The 16,942-nt window shown below is 38.4% G+C and overlaps 1 protein-coding gene across 3 annotated transcripts in view; it reads left to right on the forward strand.

The window, feature by feature from the left end:
• LOC135778232 (CAP-Gly domain-containing linker protein 4) overlaps window positions 1-16,942 on the forward strand; it is a 132,391-nt gene that overhangs the window by 16,604 nt on the left and 98,845 nt on the right. For all 3 annotated transcript variants that reach the window (XR_010544466.1, XM_065288700.1, XM_065288701.1), the window contains one exon: window positions 15,503-15,646. Coding sequence is in view for 2 of the 3 variants with exons in the window: in XM_065288700.1 (XP_065144772.1) it covers window positions 15,517-15,646 (130 nt within the window). In the remaining variant the exon portion in view is untranslated. The remainder of the gene's footprint in view (window positions 1-15,502; window positions 15,647-16,942) is intronic.

Raw genomic sequence — 16,942 nt, forward strand, 5'->3', positions numbered from 1 at the left:
TAGTATGATCTTCTAATATTTTATAAACAGCGTTTACGCCGCTGTTACTTTAAATAAACGCATGTCAGGAATACCTTACAAGACGAGCTTCTGTAATATCTGCGCACATATTCGCAAAAAAGACGTTCATTGGGAACTCCGCACTGCCAGCTGGCTTTCAGTGCACGCGGGCACATGCCTATCAGTTCTCAATGTGACAGTAACTTATTATTTCATAACTTCTTAATATAAAAACATGTCCTGCTCTTTATTTACTGTTTCAACATACTGCCCAGAAGCGATGCAATGTCGCGTCTGTCAGGCATCTCGCAGCTCGTATTAAACGAAGATGTAAACGCAGCTGTATTAAGCACAATATGTATTGATTCTATTGTTTATAGAGTAAGTATAAAAACTTACTGTAATAGTTCAAATTCTTACGCTGACGTCTCGTCATTTTGAGGTCGGAGAGCCCCAGGTTTTCTTCTTTTAAGATGATCATACACAGGTGTTGCGCTGCTGTGGTATGCCATTATTTCAGTTTTACACAGTATGTGTTTTATTTGGTCTCTGCTTAAAGTATTCCCACACTTTTGATCGCGTTCTGTCTGTTTGGTATAACACATGTATCACCCGGTCGGAGCTGAAGCCGCCTTCATTTCAAAATGTAAACAGTGCGACGCATCGACGCATTTCCGGCAAATCGACGTAATTACGTAATCGACTACGTCGACGCGTCGTTCCAGCCCTAAAAATAACACATTTTAGTGTTGCAATGGCAATACCGCAACACCGTGATACCGTGGTATTTTTGCTAAAGGTTATCATACCGCCAGAATCTTATACCGGCCCATGCCTATTTGGCATATTTGAAAAAATCGGCTTTGGCTGATTTTGCTGCAAAATTAGGCCGATTAATAGGTATACTCTTTGCTCTTGCTACAAGCAGATCGCTCCCATCCTGTGTGTGTGCAGCCATGCCTTGTTCAAAAACAGCTTTAGTAAACGATGGCGGGATCGCGCGAATTAAGCAGCCAGTACAACAGCGCGACGGGCTTATGTCTCGCGGTGCACTGTCCGTGCAAAGATTAGGCTCATTTCATGTGATTAATGAGTGATGATGAGTTTTGTTTGCGTGACAGAGAGAGCAGAGCCGCGCGCGCATGCTTTCTGTCTTTAACCCTCGTGTGGTGTTCATATTTCTGTTACTTAGAAAATGTTTGTGGGTCTAGTGGACCCGCTGTATTATTCGTATCTTTAAACCAATGCAGTCATACAAATTTATGTAATATTGTTTACAGATGATTACTTTAGCCTTATTGCAAGTAATATAGACAGAATTTTTGGTTAATGTTTGTCATTTACCACTGGTAGAGGACTATTTATAGATTAAAGTGCTATTCGTTTTTGGGATAATATGAAATAAGAGAAGAAAATTCTATTCTCCTCCAGATGTTTTTCTATATTAAGTATTTTCAGCACTTTTTCATCTCAAATAAGTTTTTCATCACTTTTATGTTTAATTCTTTGAACTTAGTTTGAAATTGTACACATTTGTGTCCGTCTACACAGCACAGGCCCCATCTGAACAGATGCGGTATCATAACACATCATCCACATATCATGCCGATTAAAAAAAGCTTAATCCACTCATTATTTCAGATTTACAAGTCTACTTGCTGTCCCGATGACAGACTTTACATTACAGCTTTGCGTTTTTATATCCTGAGTCAGCTAGAGCTTTGCTCATTCAGTATTAGCACTGCTTTTTGCTACAATCTCTGTGCAAACTGTTTAGATTTTAGTAAAGATATTGTCTATTAATAGTAAGACTATTAAAAAATGGGATAAAGAAAATGAAGCGGCGCGTGGTCGTGACAAGAGCCAGTTGCTATCGCCATATAAACCGGAGGCACGCTAAAACAGCACTCGAGCTTTAGCGCGGTAGCGCTCACGACCGTTCTCCGATCGACTCGGGTTTTACACACAATATTAATCAGACTTGGGACCCGAAGTAATGAACTAGGACCGACCCGGACCCATCTGACCATTTAAAATATAAACCCGGAACCGTACGGGTCCCGCGTCCTCAGTGAAGAAAGACCTCTAATGGTAAAACTCTGCTCAAGTTCAGAAACATGAAAGGATACAATGTGACACTGAGGTTGCTTCGCGTCGCGCCCAATTCATTGAGAAACAGAGAGCACGTGAACGGACACTCAACCGGAGAGACACAACGTGCTTGCACGCAAAATGAAGCCAACTTAGATGCTATAAACACATATGCACATAAGCATATGCGACCATTTTGGTCGCAGTGTGTTCTCTGGCTGCTCCGTATGTGCTGCTGCAGTTGATCCAGTTTGCCGCGCTGGATGATGAGTTTATGACGCGTGCATCATCTTCACGGTCACCCGACCCCCACCTCTCTCTCGCGCTCTCTTTTTCGCGCTCTCTCTCTCTCTCTATCTCTCTCCAAAACACGGGTCACCCAGTCGAGTTCAGAAATACGGAAATTCGTAAAGTGATTTTTTTTTTTACTTGGGCGGGTCGCAATTTACCTGGGCGCAGCGCCCAAGTAGAGCCTATGTATGGGAAACACTGGCTTTGGCGCTTGAAGCGCGAATGATGCAGCACGAGTGTAGACAGACCAATCATAAAGCGAAGTAAGTTAGAGAGGCGGGACTAAGGAAAGGTAAAGCCAATCATATTAGCGATTTGAATTTTGGAGGCGGGACTCATCTGTTAACCGTTTGTGTGCCACAAATAGCGCTATTTTTCTTTATATAAGAGTTTAAATCTCATTTAAATGATTTCTGAATAAATTCATGTTAACTTAAAATAAGAAACAAGTAAAAAACACAAGAAACAGACAGACATCAGTTGTTATATGAATAAAGATCATATTATTATTATTTTTTTTAAAGCACCCCAGAAAAAAAGGGCACTTTCTCTCCAGGAATAAAAAGGGCAGGTGCTCAAGCCCCCTTTGATGTCTATGTGTGCACGTGCCTGTCTCCAGGCATCCCTGTCTTGGGCTTTTGTCTCCAGCTGACTCCAGGTATATCCAAATTCTTTGGTATCAGCTGCCAAATCTCGGCGCCATGTATTTCTTGGCCTTCCTCTTTTTCTCTTTCCTGGGGGGTTCCAGTTGAGTGCTTGCCTGGTGATATTGGAAGCTGGCTTGTGGAGCGTATGGCCAATCCATCTCCAGCGTCGTTTTAGGATCTCATCTTCTGCAGGAAGCTGATTGGTTTTTTGCCAAAGGTCATGGTTGCTGATGGTATTTGGCCAGCAGATCTGGAGGATTTTTCACATACAGGAATTGATAAAGGTCTGAACTTTCTTCGTCGTCGCCACTGTTTTCCTCCATGTCTCTGCACCATAGAGAAGGACAGTCTTGACATTGGTATTGAACAGCCTGACCTTTGTCCTTAGGCCCAGTTCCTTCGAGCCCCAGATGTTCCTCAGCTGTAGGAAGGCTGCTCTTGCTTTACGTATTCGTGCCTTGACGTCAGCGTCTGTTCCACCCTGCTTATCGATGACACTGCCCAGGTAGGTGAAGGCCTCTACTTCTTCTAGCGCTTCTCCGTCCAACAGGACTGGGTCGTTTTTGATGTTATTTACGTTGAGGATCTTTGTCTTATGTTTATTGATGTTCAGACCTACTTGAGCGGAGGTGGCAGCTATGCTATTTATCTTGTCTTGCTTCTGCTGTCGGGTGTGGGATAGCAAGGCCAAATCATCCGCAAAATCCAGGTCGTCGAGTTGTGTAAATGGTGTCCACTGGATTCCTGTTTTTGTATGTTCCGTTGTAGTCTTCATTATCCAATCAATGGCTAGCAAGAAGAGAAAGGGCGAGAGCAGGCATCCCTGACGAACCCCGGTTCTCACTTCGAAGTTCTCCGTAAGCTTCCCTCCATGGACCACTCTGCTCGTCATACCGCCATACAAGTTTTGGATAATGTTGACGATCTTGGCTGGCACACCATAATACCAGAGAAGGTTCCAAAGGGCACTTTTGGATAATCTATGTAGGGCCCTATAATTTCTGCGATCACGGAATCGCGGAGGGAATCGCGAAATGGGCAAATTAACATGGAATTTCGTGGAATTTTACATATTTTGAATAAAATTATTTTTGTGTGAGAGAAGAACGCATGTCTGGGGGAAATGCAGACCGGGGAAAGCAAATCTGAGCGACACAACCCCTCCCATCATTTCAGACCCCCTCTTAAACACTGAAACCATGGCGAAGCGGCTCTCCACGACTTTGGTCAGCGAAAAAATAAGAAATTCGACGCTAAGCACTTAGTTCCAAGCAGTTCCCACATGACTTTAATGTGACTGGAGAACTGAATTTTGAACGTTTTGTCAAGATTCCGTTGAATTGTAGCGCAAAAATACATGTACTCTCTCATCCACGTCTCTCTCACTGCACCCCTCTCACATGCACGGGCTCTCGCATCTGTCCAAAGTCCGAACACAATCGCATCGTGGTGCTGCTCTCTGTCTCTCTTTCGCTCGCATGTGCAGAGAGCTGCGTGCTCATGTTGGCCGAAGTCATCCTGTGAATGTTTGTAAAGTTATATGCATTTCAAGCGATTGTGTTTAAAATATGAATTGCCTTCCACTGGAACGATGTGTTTAAGGCACTTCTGAAGGCATCACTGCTTTGACACGTGTAGCCTTCTACAACAACACTAAGCAATGCATGGAATTGAGTAAAGTGTGTGTGTGCGTGTGTGTGTGTAAATGCATGTTTTTACAGTGATTAAATAATCGTGGTATAGCGCTTTTCCCATAATCGAGCAGCCCTACTGCAAACAGGGTATGTGAAAAAATGTTACCTCAATAAATGGAAGGTCATTCCTATTGTATTCGTGTACATTTTAATCATTAACTTTAAAGGCACACTCTTTTTATGACTAAAAGAACAGTAAAGGGTAGAGAAAAATTGCCAAAAATTAAAACAGACAAAACGGAATTTGGGAAAAATTTAACATATTTTATATGGCCCAATCTTTGTGATTTTGCCTAGCTTCTTGGTGAACTAAGGCTCTGTGTAGTAAATGCCGCTCCATCTGAAGGTGATTTACTACTAATCAAGGAACCAGCATTACTGATGGAACACACATGAGAATCGCAGGTGATTTTTTTTGCACAGCTCTAATCTGTGCCCTTTGTTTTGCCACATAATGCACACAAGTAATGTTTTATTAAGGCATGTTTGTTAAAACTAGTTATAACTAAGACCTAGACCTGGTTTAAGATAATCCGTGTCTGGGAAATGTATCTTTTTTTGGTATTTGGACCATGTTTTCCCCATAAAAATTTTCAGTAAATCTTAAAGTTGTCTCTTATTTTTTGCTGTATACTGTAGTAAGTTAAATACCGTTCTTGGTCAATTTAATACACAAATACATAAATACTTAATAGTTTGTAAACGAAAACATGTCAGGCTCACCCACCTGGATCAGTTAGCTTAACAGGTTAATTCTTGTCTTGGTCTGTTTTTGGCCGTATTATGTCTAGTCAATACTTAGTGCACACAGCTAAATGGGTAACAAATACATTGCTGCCTTTGTTACTTATACCTCTGTTCTATTATGTTTGTCTGTTTTGAACTGTACCTTTTATAGTATTGACACACCCTTACATGTCTCAGTCATTTTGTGACAATTTGTTAAAGACGTTAAAGGTTCAAGTCTGTAAATCTTTGTAAGTTTTACAGATTTATTAAGTTATGACAGGTTTTGGAAATGTTGGATATAACTTGCACAGACAAGGTTAGTTAGCATTTTTACATGATTCAGATATTGTGGCTTTGCTTTGAAACATGGTATTTCAGTGTTTATTCTGTTGAAACATTGTGTCTCATACGTAGCCCCACTGGTATGCATTACATTTAAATTTAAAAGTAAAAGTAATCCAAGTACTAGACAGCACGCTGCAAATGTCCAGACATCGTTAATTGTACTGAACCTGAAAACATATTTTAAATCAGGGGTGTCAAACTCAATTTCATCCCGGGCCACATCAGCATTACGGTTAAACTCAAAGGGCCGGTTGTATTTAAAGACTGTATGAATGTATCAACTCTTTTATTACTGTACATTGCATAATTTTCCCTGCATTTGCTTACTATTGGTTTTGTTAATAACTCAATTAATACCTAGCTTTGAAAGTAGAAGCCCAGGCAAATAATGACAAAGTGTATAGAGTACAACTATTCTACAGATTATTTAAAAAATAATTGTTGTGACAAAAACACATGTTGTATGTGAGTACAGTACACTCAAAATATTCTGTCATCCTTCATTGTGCAGGTAAGAAAATGAGAGGCATTTTAGATACTAATAAAGAGTTTTACAATCTCCACCACAAAATTATGCATTTATTAAACACATCTACCCTCGCTTGTCATTTCTTGCCCTCTTTACAAAAAAGCTGTGATTTTTTACCTGGCTTTGAGTGTCTGACTGATTGACTGACATTTCATGAGTTCAGTGTTGTAGGCTACGGATCAATAGTTTCAATCGTTTATTAAAAGTAATCGGTTCAGATGAGTCATTAGTTCGCGTATTTAGCGGGAATAGACACGTAAAAACCTAATCCCAGCTGGACATCGCGAAACATTTCTGTACACGAGACGGAAAACATTTTCTCGCTGGATCCACGTGAGCGGGCGCGAGAGAGGGAGAGAAAGAACGAGCAGATAGTCCGTTTCCATATGCGGAGGTCGCATAAGCAGCGTCATCAAGCCTGGTTTATTTAAGTTAACTGACCATTACATTCGCAAGTCATACGCATATTACAACTATTTACTATAAACAAAGAATAATATTTAACTTTAGAATTGTTAATATTCTGAGTCTTGATGACGTATGCAGCCTGGAAATGCGATCTCCGAAGGCTGCAGCGTCCCCATTCAGACACGTCCACTCTATTAGTGTGCGCGTGCGGGGCACTGCTCGTTCTCTCTCATGCAATCATCAACATTATCACTATAATTACATTACAAAAAGACTTTGGCGGGACAAAAATTAGTTTTGGTGGCTGCTAAAAAAATCTATATAGGAAATAACCTGCAAAAATAAAACTTATAATAACAATAAAATAATCTGTAAACTCTCGCGGGCCACACAATTAACATAATTTGTAAACTCTCGCGGGCCAGATTAAATGAGGGGGCGGGCCGGATTTGGCCCGCGGGCCTTGAGTTTGACACCCCTGTTTTAAATGAATATGTAACTTTATTTTTTTAAATGTCATATCAGTCAACCACTTGCTGGCTATTCACATAATGTTTGGCTAAACCCTCACAAAAATCTGCAGTCATTTGGGTAAATTACATTAATCGAAATCTAAAAAGTGTAAATTAAATGTAACAAATAATGTAAGAATGTATAATGTTATATTTTAAATTAAACATTATATCAAATATTTGCTTTTATCTTTTAAACCACCAAGATCTTTCTGTTTTTCCTGGAAAGTGATGAAGTAGTCAAAACATCTGGTAGGAACAGTGTTGGGGAAAGTTACTTTTAAAAGTAGTGCATTACAATATTAAGTTACTCCCCCAAAAAGTAACTAATTGCGTTACTTAGTTAGTTTTCATGAAAAGTAATGCTTACGTTACTTTTAAGTTACTTTTTCCTTACTTGGCTGAGGCTTAATCTCTTTCAGGCCTAGCAGGTGTTTTTTTATAATCGCAAAAATGTCAAGCTCTGGCCTGCCATCTCTGTTTCTTACTCAAACTGTTCCCGCTCAGGCGCACAGATGCGTAATTCTATGTTAAAATGTTAATTTAAATTCAGTAAATTATTTTATTTTAAATTGAATTAATTAAACTGAAAAGTAACTTGCATTACTTTTTCAAAAAAGTAACTCAAATATTGATTTGATTTTGCACATTTTGGATTGCCAAAGCGAAGTGACTTTGTGGTAAAGCTGAAGGTTACCCTTATCTAAGGCGATCTACTCTACTAATCCATTATTCAAGTGGGAAGAGAAATGGCCTTTCACCTGGCGACGGGCCATATAGCCATGCTATCGACTCATTCGGCTTTGTAAAATGGACAGTCCACTGAGAACAAAATTCACAGAAGGTATTTGCTGAATTAACTCTGGCGGTGATGAATGTGCGTTCATTGTCAAATAAAATGTTCATCTTAAATAACTTTTTTACTGAACATAATTTAGACCTTTTGGGCCCTATCATACACCCGTCGCAACGCAGCGAAAAGTGCGACGCAAGTGTTTTTTTTGCTAGTTTTAGCACGACGCAATTATCATTTTCACGTTCAGTGCCCATGGATTAAAGTTCTCCGTCGCTACGACGGATTTCCGTCTATTGCAGTGAGTCTACGACGGATTTCCGTTAACTGCAAAGTTATTAAATTCTCTTTTCATAAAGACGACGTGTATTCACCTTGTTTAGTGGGATGTGATCAAAGCCTGGAGTGGAGCGAAATCCCTTTCCTCCAAGGCTTTGAACCAGTTCACAGAACGAAAACGAAAACCAGAAACTTTTGATGTTTTGCAAGGAACAGAAACGAAATCAGAAACTTTCAAAAAATATATGTTCCGGTACAGAATCGTTTATTTAAAATAATGGTAACCAGTTAATACCGTAAAGATTTCTGTACAATACTTCTGGTCGTTGTTGACTTATCAGAGAAATGAGAAGCTTGCAACCAGCAAGTAGCTACTCAAGACCAAGTCTTTAATGCTCAATCATAAGAGGTAAATAAATGTTTGTTTTTTTACTAATTAGTGGTGTAACGGATCACAGTTGATCCGTGATCCGTACAGATCACGACCAACGGTTCGGCTCGATGTTATGCTGCATCTTCTTCCCGAAGCGCCGTTTGGAATTCGTCCTCCATCTGTGTGTGTGTGCGTGTTTAAGTGCACTCAACCTTACTAGGGATGTTCCCGAACCCGAATAAGTTATTCGGAAGGACACGGGTAATGGCTTCAAACGAATAACGAATTCATCCGAAAAACAGAAAAAATATTCGGCCAGACATAATCACGTGTTTACTGGAACAGCGCTAAATTATAAACCCCTTAAAGCACAAATAGCCTAATATGTGTGTGAAGTGAATGAGTGCAATCTATAAAATGACATGAATGACATTTTCTGCGCATCCCTTATTTGGAAACGCAAGCTGTTTTGGAATTAGTTTAAAATCCTAAACACGCTGCTAATATCAAACTTCTTTTAACCCAACTGTAAAAAATGCCCTTGCAGGTTTTATTTAATTACACAAGACCAGAAAACTTTGATAAAATGTACAACCCCAAAACAGAAAAAGTTGGGACACTGTAGAAATTGTGAGTAAAAAAGGAATGGAATAATTTACAAATCTCATAAACTTATATTTTATTCACAGTAGAATATAGATAACGTATCAAATGTTGAAAGAAAGATATTTTGAAATGTCATGCCAAATATTGGCTCATTTTGGATTTCATGAGAGCTACACATTCCAAAAAAAGTTGGGACAGGTAGCAATAAGAGGCCAGAAAAGTTAAATGTGCATATAAAGGAACAGCTGGAGGAGGACCAATGTTTAGGAATGGGAATGTTGTCCTATTCTTGTTTAATACAGACTTCTAGTTGCTCAACTGTCTTAGGTCTTCTTTGTCGCATCTTTCGCTTTATGATGCACCAAATATTTTCTTTGGGTGAAAGATCTGGACTGCAGGCTGGCCATTTCAGTACTCAGATCCTTCTTCTATGCAGTCTTGATGTTGTAATTGATGCACTATGTGGTCTGGCATTGTCATGTTGGAAAATGCAAGGTCTTCCCTGAAAGAGACGACGTCTGAATGGGATCATATGTATCTAGAACTTGGATAAACCTTTCAGCATTGATGGTGCCTTTCCAGATGTGTAAGCTGACCATGCCACACGCACTCATGCAACCCCAAACCATCAGAGATGCAGGCTTCTGAAAAGAGCGCTAATAACAACTTGGGTTGTCATTGTCCTCTTTAGTCCGGATGAAATGGCATCCCAGTTTTTCAAAAAGAACTTCAAATTTTGATTCGTTGGACCACAGAACAGTTTTCCACTTTGCCAAAGTCCATTTTAAATGAGCCTTGCCCAGGGAAAACGCCTGTGCTTCTGGATCATGTTTAGATATGGCTTCTTTTTTGACCTACAGAGTTTTAGCTGGCAACAGCGAATGACACGGTGGATTGTGTTCACTGACAATGTGTTCTGGAAGTATTCCAGAGCCCATGTTGTGATTTCCATTACAGTAGCATTCCTGTATGTGATGCAGTGCCATCTAAGAGCCCGAAGATCACAGGTATCCGGTATGGTTTTCCGGCCTTGACCCTTACGCACAGAGATTGTTCCAGATTCTCTGAATCTTTGGATGATATTATGCACAGTAGATAATGATAACTTCAATCTCATTGCAATTTTTCTCTGAGAAACTCAGAAAACTATTTTTCGCCGCAGCATTGGGAGAATTGGTGATTCTCTGCCCATCTTGACCTCTGAGAGACACTGCCAATCTGAGAGGCTCTTTTTATACCCAATCATGTTGCCAATTGACCTAATAAGTTGCAAATTGGTCTTTCAACTGTTCCTTATTTGTACATTTAAATTTTCTGGCCTCTTATTGCTACCTGTCCCAACTTTTTTTGGAATGTGTAGCTCTCATGAAATCCAAAATGAGCCAATATTTGGCATGACATTTCAAAATATCTCACTTTCAACATTTGATACGTTATCTATATTCTACTGTGAATAAAATATAAGTTTATGAGATTTGTAAATTATTCCATTCCTTTTTTACTCACAATTTCTACAGTGTCCCAACTTTTTCTGTTTTGGGGTTGTAGACAGAATGGGTCACATATGTAACTGCTGACAGACACAATGAATGCTTAAAGGTGATGTACAGTTTTGTCCGCCCTCTCAAGTTTGTTATTTTAACGCTTTAATACAATGATGCATAACACACATAGGCTCAAGCTGTATGAGGCTTTGAAAATAAGAAGTTTGTTTTCCATTGCGTATTAGTAATAAAATACAAGTTTTTTGTCTTTTTGATTAACATTTTTTATTATTATTTTTAATAAATATTTACAGTTATTTAAGTTATAATAAAAGCAAAAATGCATTTAAAATGCCATTTTCATTTAATATGACAAACTTCCGGTTTAAGACCCGCCCACTTCCGGTTCAATCCGAATACAAATACAGATACAAATAAGTTTGAGTTTGTTACAGATACAAATAGAGATATAAATACTGACTCGCTGCACAGCCCTACCTCTTAAATAATGTTTTTTAAAGGGGTCATACTATAGGGCTAAAAAGCACATTACTTTGTGTATTTGGTGTAATACAATGTGTTCGTGTGGTTTATGGTTAAAAAAATCGTTATTTTCCACAAACCATATATTTTTTTAGCACCTCTAAGTCCCGCCCATCTGAAACAGGTCGTTTAGTACAAAGCTCATCGTCGTGAGAAAGCGCGGTGTTAACGGGTGTGAACTGATTGGCCAGCTATCCAGTGCGTTGTTTTTGGCCGAATACCTCAGTAACGTAATCGGATATATGACCCTCCTTGACAAGTTTTGGAAGATGAGCTCCCAAAACAACAATGAAAGCCACAAGATACTATCATATTTACTACTACCTTATCAACATGAGCCTGAATCTGACCCAGAAAACATGGATGGCTAAGCTAATCGATCAATTTAACCAGCGCGATGTGAGCAGAATGTAACAGATCGTAAGGTAAGGATACTAAAACATAAACCATGTTTGCATTTGTGAACGTAGAAAAAACAAACAAGCACTAATCTGCACTTCTCAAATCTCGGGTTTTTATCATCATTAGGAAATGCATTAAAACACAGGCGCGTCTCTACTCAAAACTTGTCTTTGAATCGTCAGTGAGGAAATTTATTAAATATTAAACATCAGCTACTTACAGGATGTCAGTGTAGTTGCAAAGTTACAATTGCTCCACTTTTTAGACGAAGCCTTTGTGTACATCCAGCAGTTGTACTCCGCGATGTTTAGAAATTAAAGCTATTGTCTACGATTTCAAAGATTGTTCATTATTAATAAACTCGTTTAGATGCTGGTTATGGTTCTACAGTAAAATCCTAACAATAAGAAGAGAAAAAAGAATTTTAAAAATCCATTCAGTCTATTGGGTGTACGGCGGCAGATAAATTGACCAATGTAAACTGTCCGGCCGGACAGCTTACATTGGTTAACTGCTCTCATCAAATCCCCGTACACTTGAAAATCCACCTCGCGATCGGGTCTCCACCCCATCGCTCACTACCCCGCCCCTCTCGTACCTGCGACATGACATTTGTGTCAGTGTATGTTAGCTAGCGAAGCAGCAACATCTACCTAATGGAAAAAAAACTAACTGACAGCAGCAAGCTTCTTGTCCCTACAGTAAAGGTTAGAAGAAAAGGGAAGTCTGTAGAGGAAAGAGCAGAGGTAAAAAAAAGTGTGAAAACGCCGGACTCTAAGTAGAATCAATAAAGGGTCCGCAATTGACCGTTGGAGGAAGCTTCAGGGAGATTTGGGGCTGAAAACCGACGCCGACACGGCTGACTTTTTGTTGAACAGGTACGCATCTATTTATAATTTTATTGTGTGAGGTTACATAAATATATTTTTATCAGTCTGACAACATGCTGCCGGTCGGCAGTGGAATGTTAGCCGTTTAGCATCGAGTATCACGGGTCAAAGTAATTATATTTACAAAGATTATGTGCGGTGTTACATAAATCTTTTTATCAGTCTGGTAACAACATACTCATGCTGCCGGTCGGCATTGGAATGTTAGCCGTTTAGCATCGCGTATCACGGGTCAAAGTACTTATATTTACAAAGATTGTGTGTTACATAAATCTTTTTATCAGTCTGGTAACAACATGCTCATGCTGCCGGTCGGCATTGGAATGTTAGCCGTTTAGCATCGTGTATCACGGGTCAAAGTACTTATATTTACAAAGATTGTGTGTGGTGTTACATAAATCTTTTTATCAGTCTGGTAACAACATGCTCATGCTGCCGGTCGGCATTGAAGCCATTTTGCATCGCGTATCACGGGTCAAAGTAATTATATTTACAAAGATTGTGTGTGGTGTTACATAAATCTTTTTATCAGTCTGGCAACAACATGCTCATGCTGCCTATCGGCTTTGGAATGTTAGCCGTTTAGCATCGCGTATCACGGGTCAAAGTAATTATATTTACAAAGTCATTCCTTGAAGCTCAGGAGGGGAAACGTATGCCAAACGTTGTTGTGAAAGTAAATAACGTCAATTGCAATCATAATTGTAATTGTTCATTCCTTCAAGGCTTTATGTGTTTACTGCTCGGTAAATCTCTGTTCTGATGTTTACTACAAGTGATCAAAGCTTGAATGAGTGACGTTGTTCAGTTCGTTTCCCGGTGGGAGGGATCAGGTAGCACAGAGGGGCGGGATGAGTTTTTTAAAACTTACTAAGCATCAGGCTTTCTCAACCGATTTTCAACATCGTAGACAATAGCTTTAATCCTCCTTAAAATGTGCAGCACACAATCGAACATTTGGGCTGTACTGTTCTGAAACAGTGTTGTTAATAAAACCTAACCACTGGTTTCTTAATATTTACTCTGTTGGAATGCCAACCAAAGTAGTTTTGCAACAAAACACAGCATCTGCTCGACATGGCGGAAACAACAATACTACAGCGTGATTGAAAGTTACACCCTCTATCTTTGCGTATATGAGGGCGGTGTTATAAAAATGTTCAAACCAGTATGACGTCTAACTGCATGGGCGTGTTAAACGAGCCGTTTTAGGTGGGCGTGGATGAGGCTTCACGTTTAAAAGAATATCTCTTTGGATTTGAAACTTTAATTTTTGCAACTTTACAGATCTTTTATGTGCACAGACATCATTAAACACTCTGAAAACAAAGGAAAACATGCAATCTGCTAATGTCCTATGATCAGCCTACTTATTTGTATGTCCCAAAAGCTGACTTGGAACGTTATTAACCGGTTTGGAAACTTAATATTTTGTTCCAACCGGTTCATGAACATCAATTTTAGGGTTGAACCAAAAACCGGAAACGTTAAAATACTGTTTCTGTTCGGAACGAACCAATTGGGAAAAAATTCTGGTTCAAAGCCTTGCCTAAAACAATCTAAAAGTCCAAGTGTGCTAAAAGACCAAGTATTCAAAGTGTCCTCCAGTGTATATACAATTGTGTAATCCACAAAATGTGTCTTGAAGGGTAAGTCCACAAAAAAAAAAAAACTACACAATCCAGCAGTGGTTTAGCTTTAGCATATGCTAGCATATTCTACCCATGTGCTCCTGCTGCTTCCACTCACATGACAGGCAACCCAAACAAAATAAAAGACAAACACATAAAATAGCAAAGGGAATAAAATGGCTAAGAAAACATGTAAAACCTATTTAAAACTCAAATATACATAAACCACAATATAATGTATAAGATGAGCGGTACTAAATGTTTCTTGAGTGACGGTGTCACAATAGTAAACTTTATAATTGTTAATATTTTATAATTGTCTTTTTAAGTATGCAGTCTACAAATGCGACCTCCAAAGGATGCAGCCTTTTGTGCAGCAATTTACCTCCACGAGAAATCTTGTGACATAATTAATTTGCTATACATAGTTAATCTTGCGAGATCTCGTCGCACAAGATCTCGTCACACCCCTACTTTTTCTTTCACATAGCATTTTTAGGTTATAATAGCATAAAAAAATTTAAATCTGATTTACAAAGATTTATTATAAAAACAGTTTTTCCCCCTGCAAAAGCTTTTTTTTCAAAATGCTATAAATCTATTGAATCAGTATACAAATGTGCATTCATCTTTACCATGTTATATTCATTAAGTTGACTAGTGGTATACATTGATAAAAAATAAACATTAATGCCATTAAACAAAACACTTACTTTGTTATATTAAGAACACTGTCATTGCTGCTGTCATCATTGAGACGTAATTGCTAAACTTTTTTGACAGCGATCAGCTGTAAAATATTTTGGTCCTGCTTTAAATTTTCAAAGATCCCCTGCGGTCAATGTGTTAGCATGACTGAAGCTTGATACTGTCATGTGAGAAGGAGCAGAAAACCACCACAGGTTTATGAATGCCATAAAAATTACTGTTTGTGTTTGTTTGTTGATCACGAAGTACAAAGTAGATGAAGAAAACTAGGATTCTGTGTGTATTCAAAGCACTGGAGCTGGCTCGCAACTTTTTAAAAATGCTGATGGGGAAAGAGATAAGTTGTAGCATTATGCTTACCAATTCGATTTGTTTACAGTATATTTAGGTATCTAATAAAATATAATAATCTTTTTAAAGGTGGTTTAGGAACCCAGATGTTTTTCCAGGCAAATCTACATTAAGCACTGAAATCTTTCATCAATTCATAACTAGATATTTTAAAATGCCCATTTAAGTATTTGAGCTATAATATTTTTGCGTCCAGGTGGTGAGAGGGAGATGACAAAGGAGGATGTGCTGAGAGAGTCCTCAGAAGGAGACCCGGTCCTGGGACGCAGCATTATTTCCCGCTCTTCTGACCGACCGGTGATTCATCAGGTGGCGTCAACGCCCATGCCTTCAGACTCTGGTGAGCAAATAAATCTAATGCACAAAACAAAAGAAAATCGAAATATCCTTTTGTTTTTACCAATGCCTCTTTCTCATGAAAGCTTTGTCATGTGACCACTTGAGCAGGTCACACCAAAATGCTTATACTGTTAATCTCTGTAACACAAGCAGTGTGGTTGCTGTCCAATACTTAAGCTTATTTAGCTGCTTTCCGAAGTGTATCTTTACTTATTCATATACTGCTTAAGCCGCTGTAAAATAAAAGTATTGACAAGGTCACATAAATTCTTTCAAGGTACATAAATTCTTCTAAATTCTTCTCTTCAAACTCTTCTGTTAGCACTAATGCCTGGCTCACACTACAGGATTTTTTAAATCCTGGCAGATTATGAAATCTGGTTGCAGCACACACATAAGGAGAATCTTGTCAGATATTCTTCTCTCAAATCTTAAACATGCTCACATTACAAGAATTTAAAATCCTAGTGCATCACACACTAAAGGATATTATTAGGATTATCTTGCCATAGCAAGCACTTCACGTCACCTCAGGAGAAGAGAATATAAAGGAATGAAGAATATGATACATTTATTATGATTTCTTTTTAAATATTTACAAAGTAGCAGCTTTCATTTTGAAACCTAGGTGATTTCTCCTCCTCAGCTCTTGTTTATGGCAATGATCATGATATGTTTTAAGGATGTGTTATGCAGGCAGTGTTTGAATGCATACTGTAGATGTATGCACAATCTAGCACCAACTCAGGTCTAATCCTTATGCAAGATTTATTTAAATTTAAACATCTATTTAAAAACATATTTTAAATATAATTGGCTAGCCTATATATCACTTTTTTTTTTTTTTTTTTTTTTTGCACATTAAGGATTTACTATTAAGTGATGTATGCTCTGTTTTCCTGTTTCTTCCTAACAGGAATATTATTGTAGGTTTATAAGCATTGCTGCTAAATGACTTTGCTGCTAAATTACTTATGCTTGGTTAAACTTTATTTTGCACTGTTGTTTGCATTATTTAATTCCACTGTATATATACTACTCTGCAGTGATATTATGTTTAGCTATATACTATGTAAATTCTATTTTTCTTGTTTATTCTTCTGAGGCTACTGGTCTTTGAGAGCTTCTAAACAAATTTCATTATAGTTTTATTATGACAGTAAAGTTTCTATTTTATTCTAATCTATTCTATCTTGCAGTGTAATGTCTAGTGTTAAATTCAGTATTTACATTACCAATGGTTCTGGACAAATATGTAATTTAATGTGAAACGTTGTAAGTCTGGATATGAGGCGCA

Source organism: Paramisgurnus dabryanus, chromosome 17 (genome assembly GCF_030506205.2).
Source record: "Paramisgurnus dabryanus chromosome 17, PD_genome_1.1, whole genome shotgun sequence".
Classification (NCBI taxonomy): domain Eukaryota; kingdom Metazoa; phylum Chordata; class Actinopteri; order Cypriniformes; family Cobitidae; genus Paramisgurnus; species Paramisgurnus dabryanus.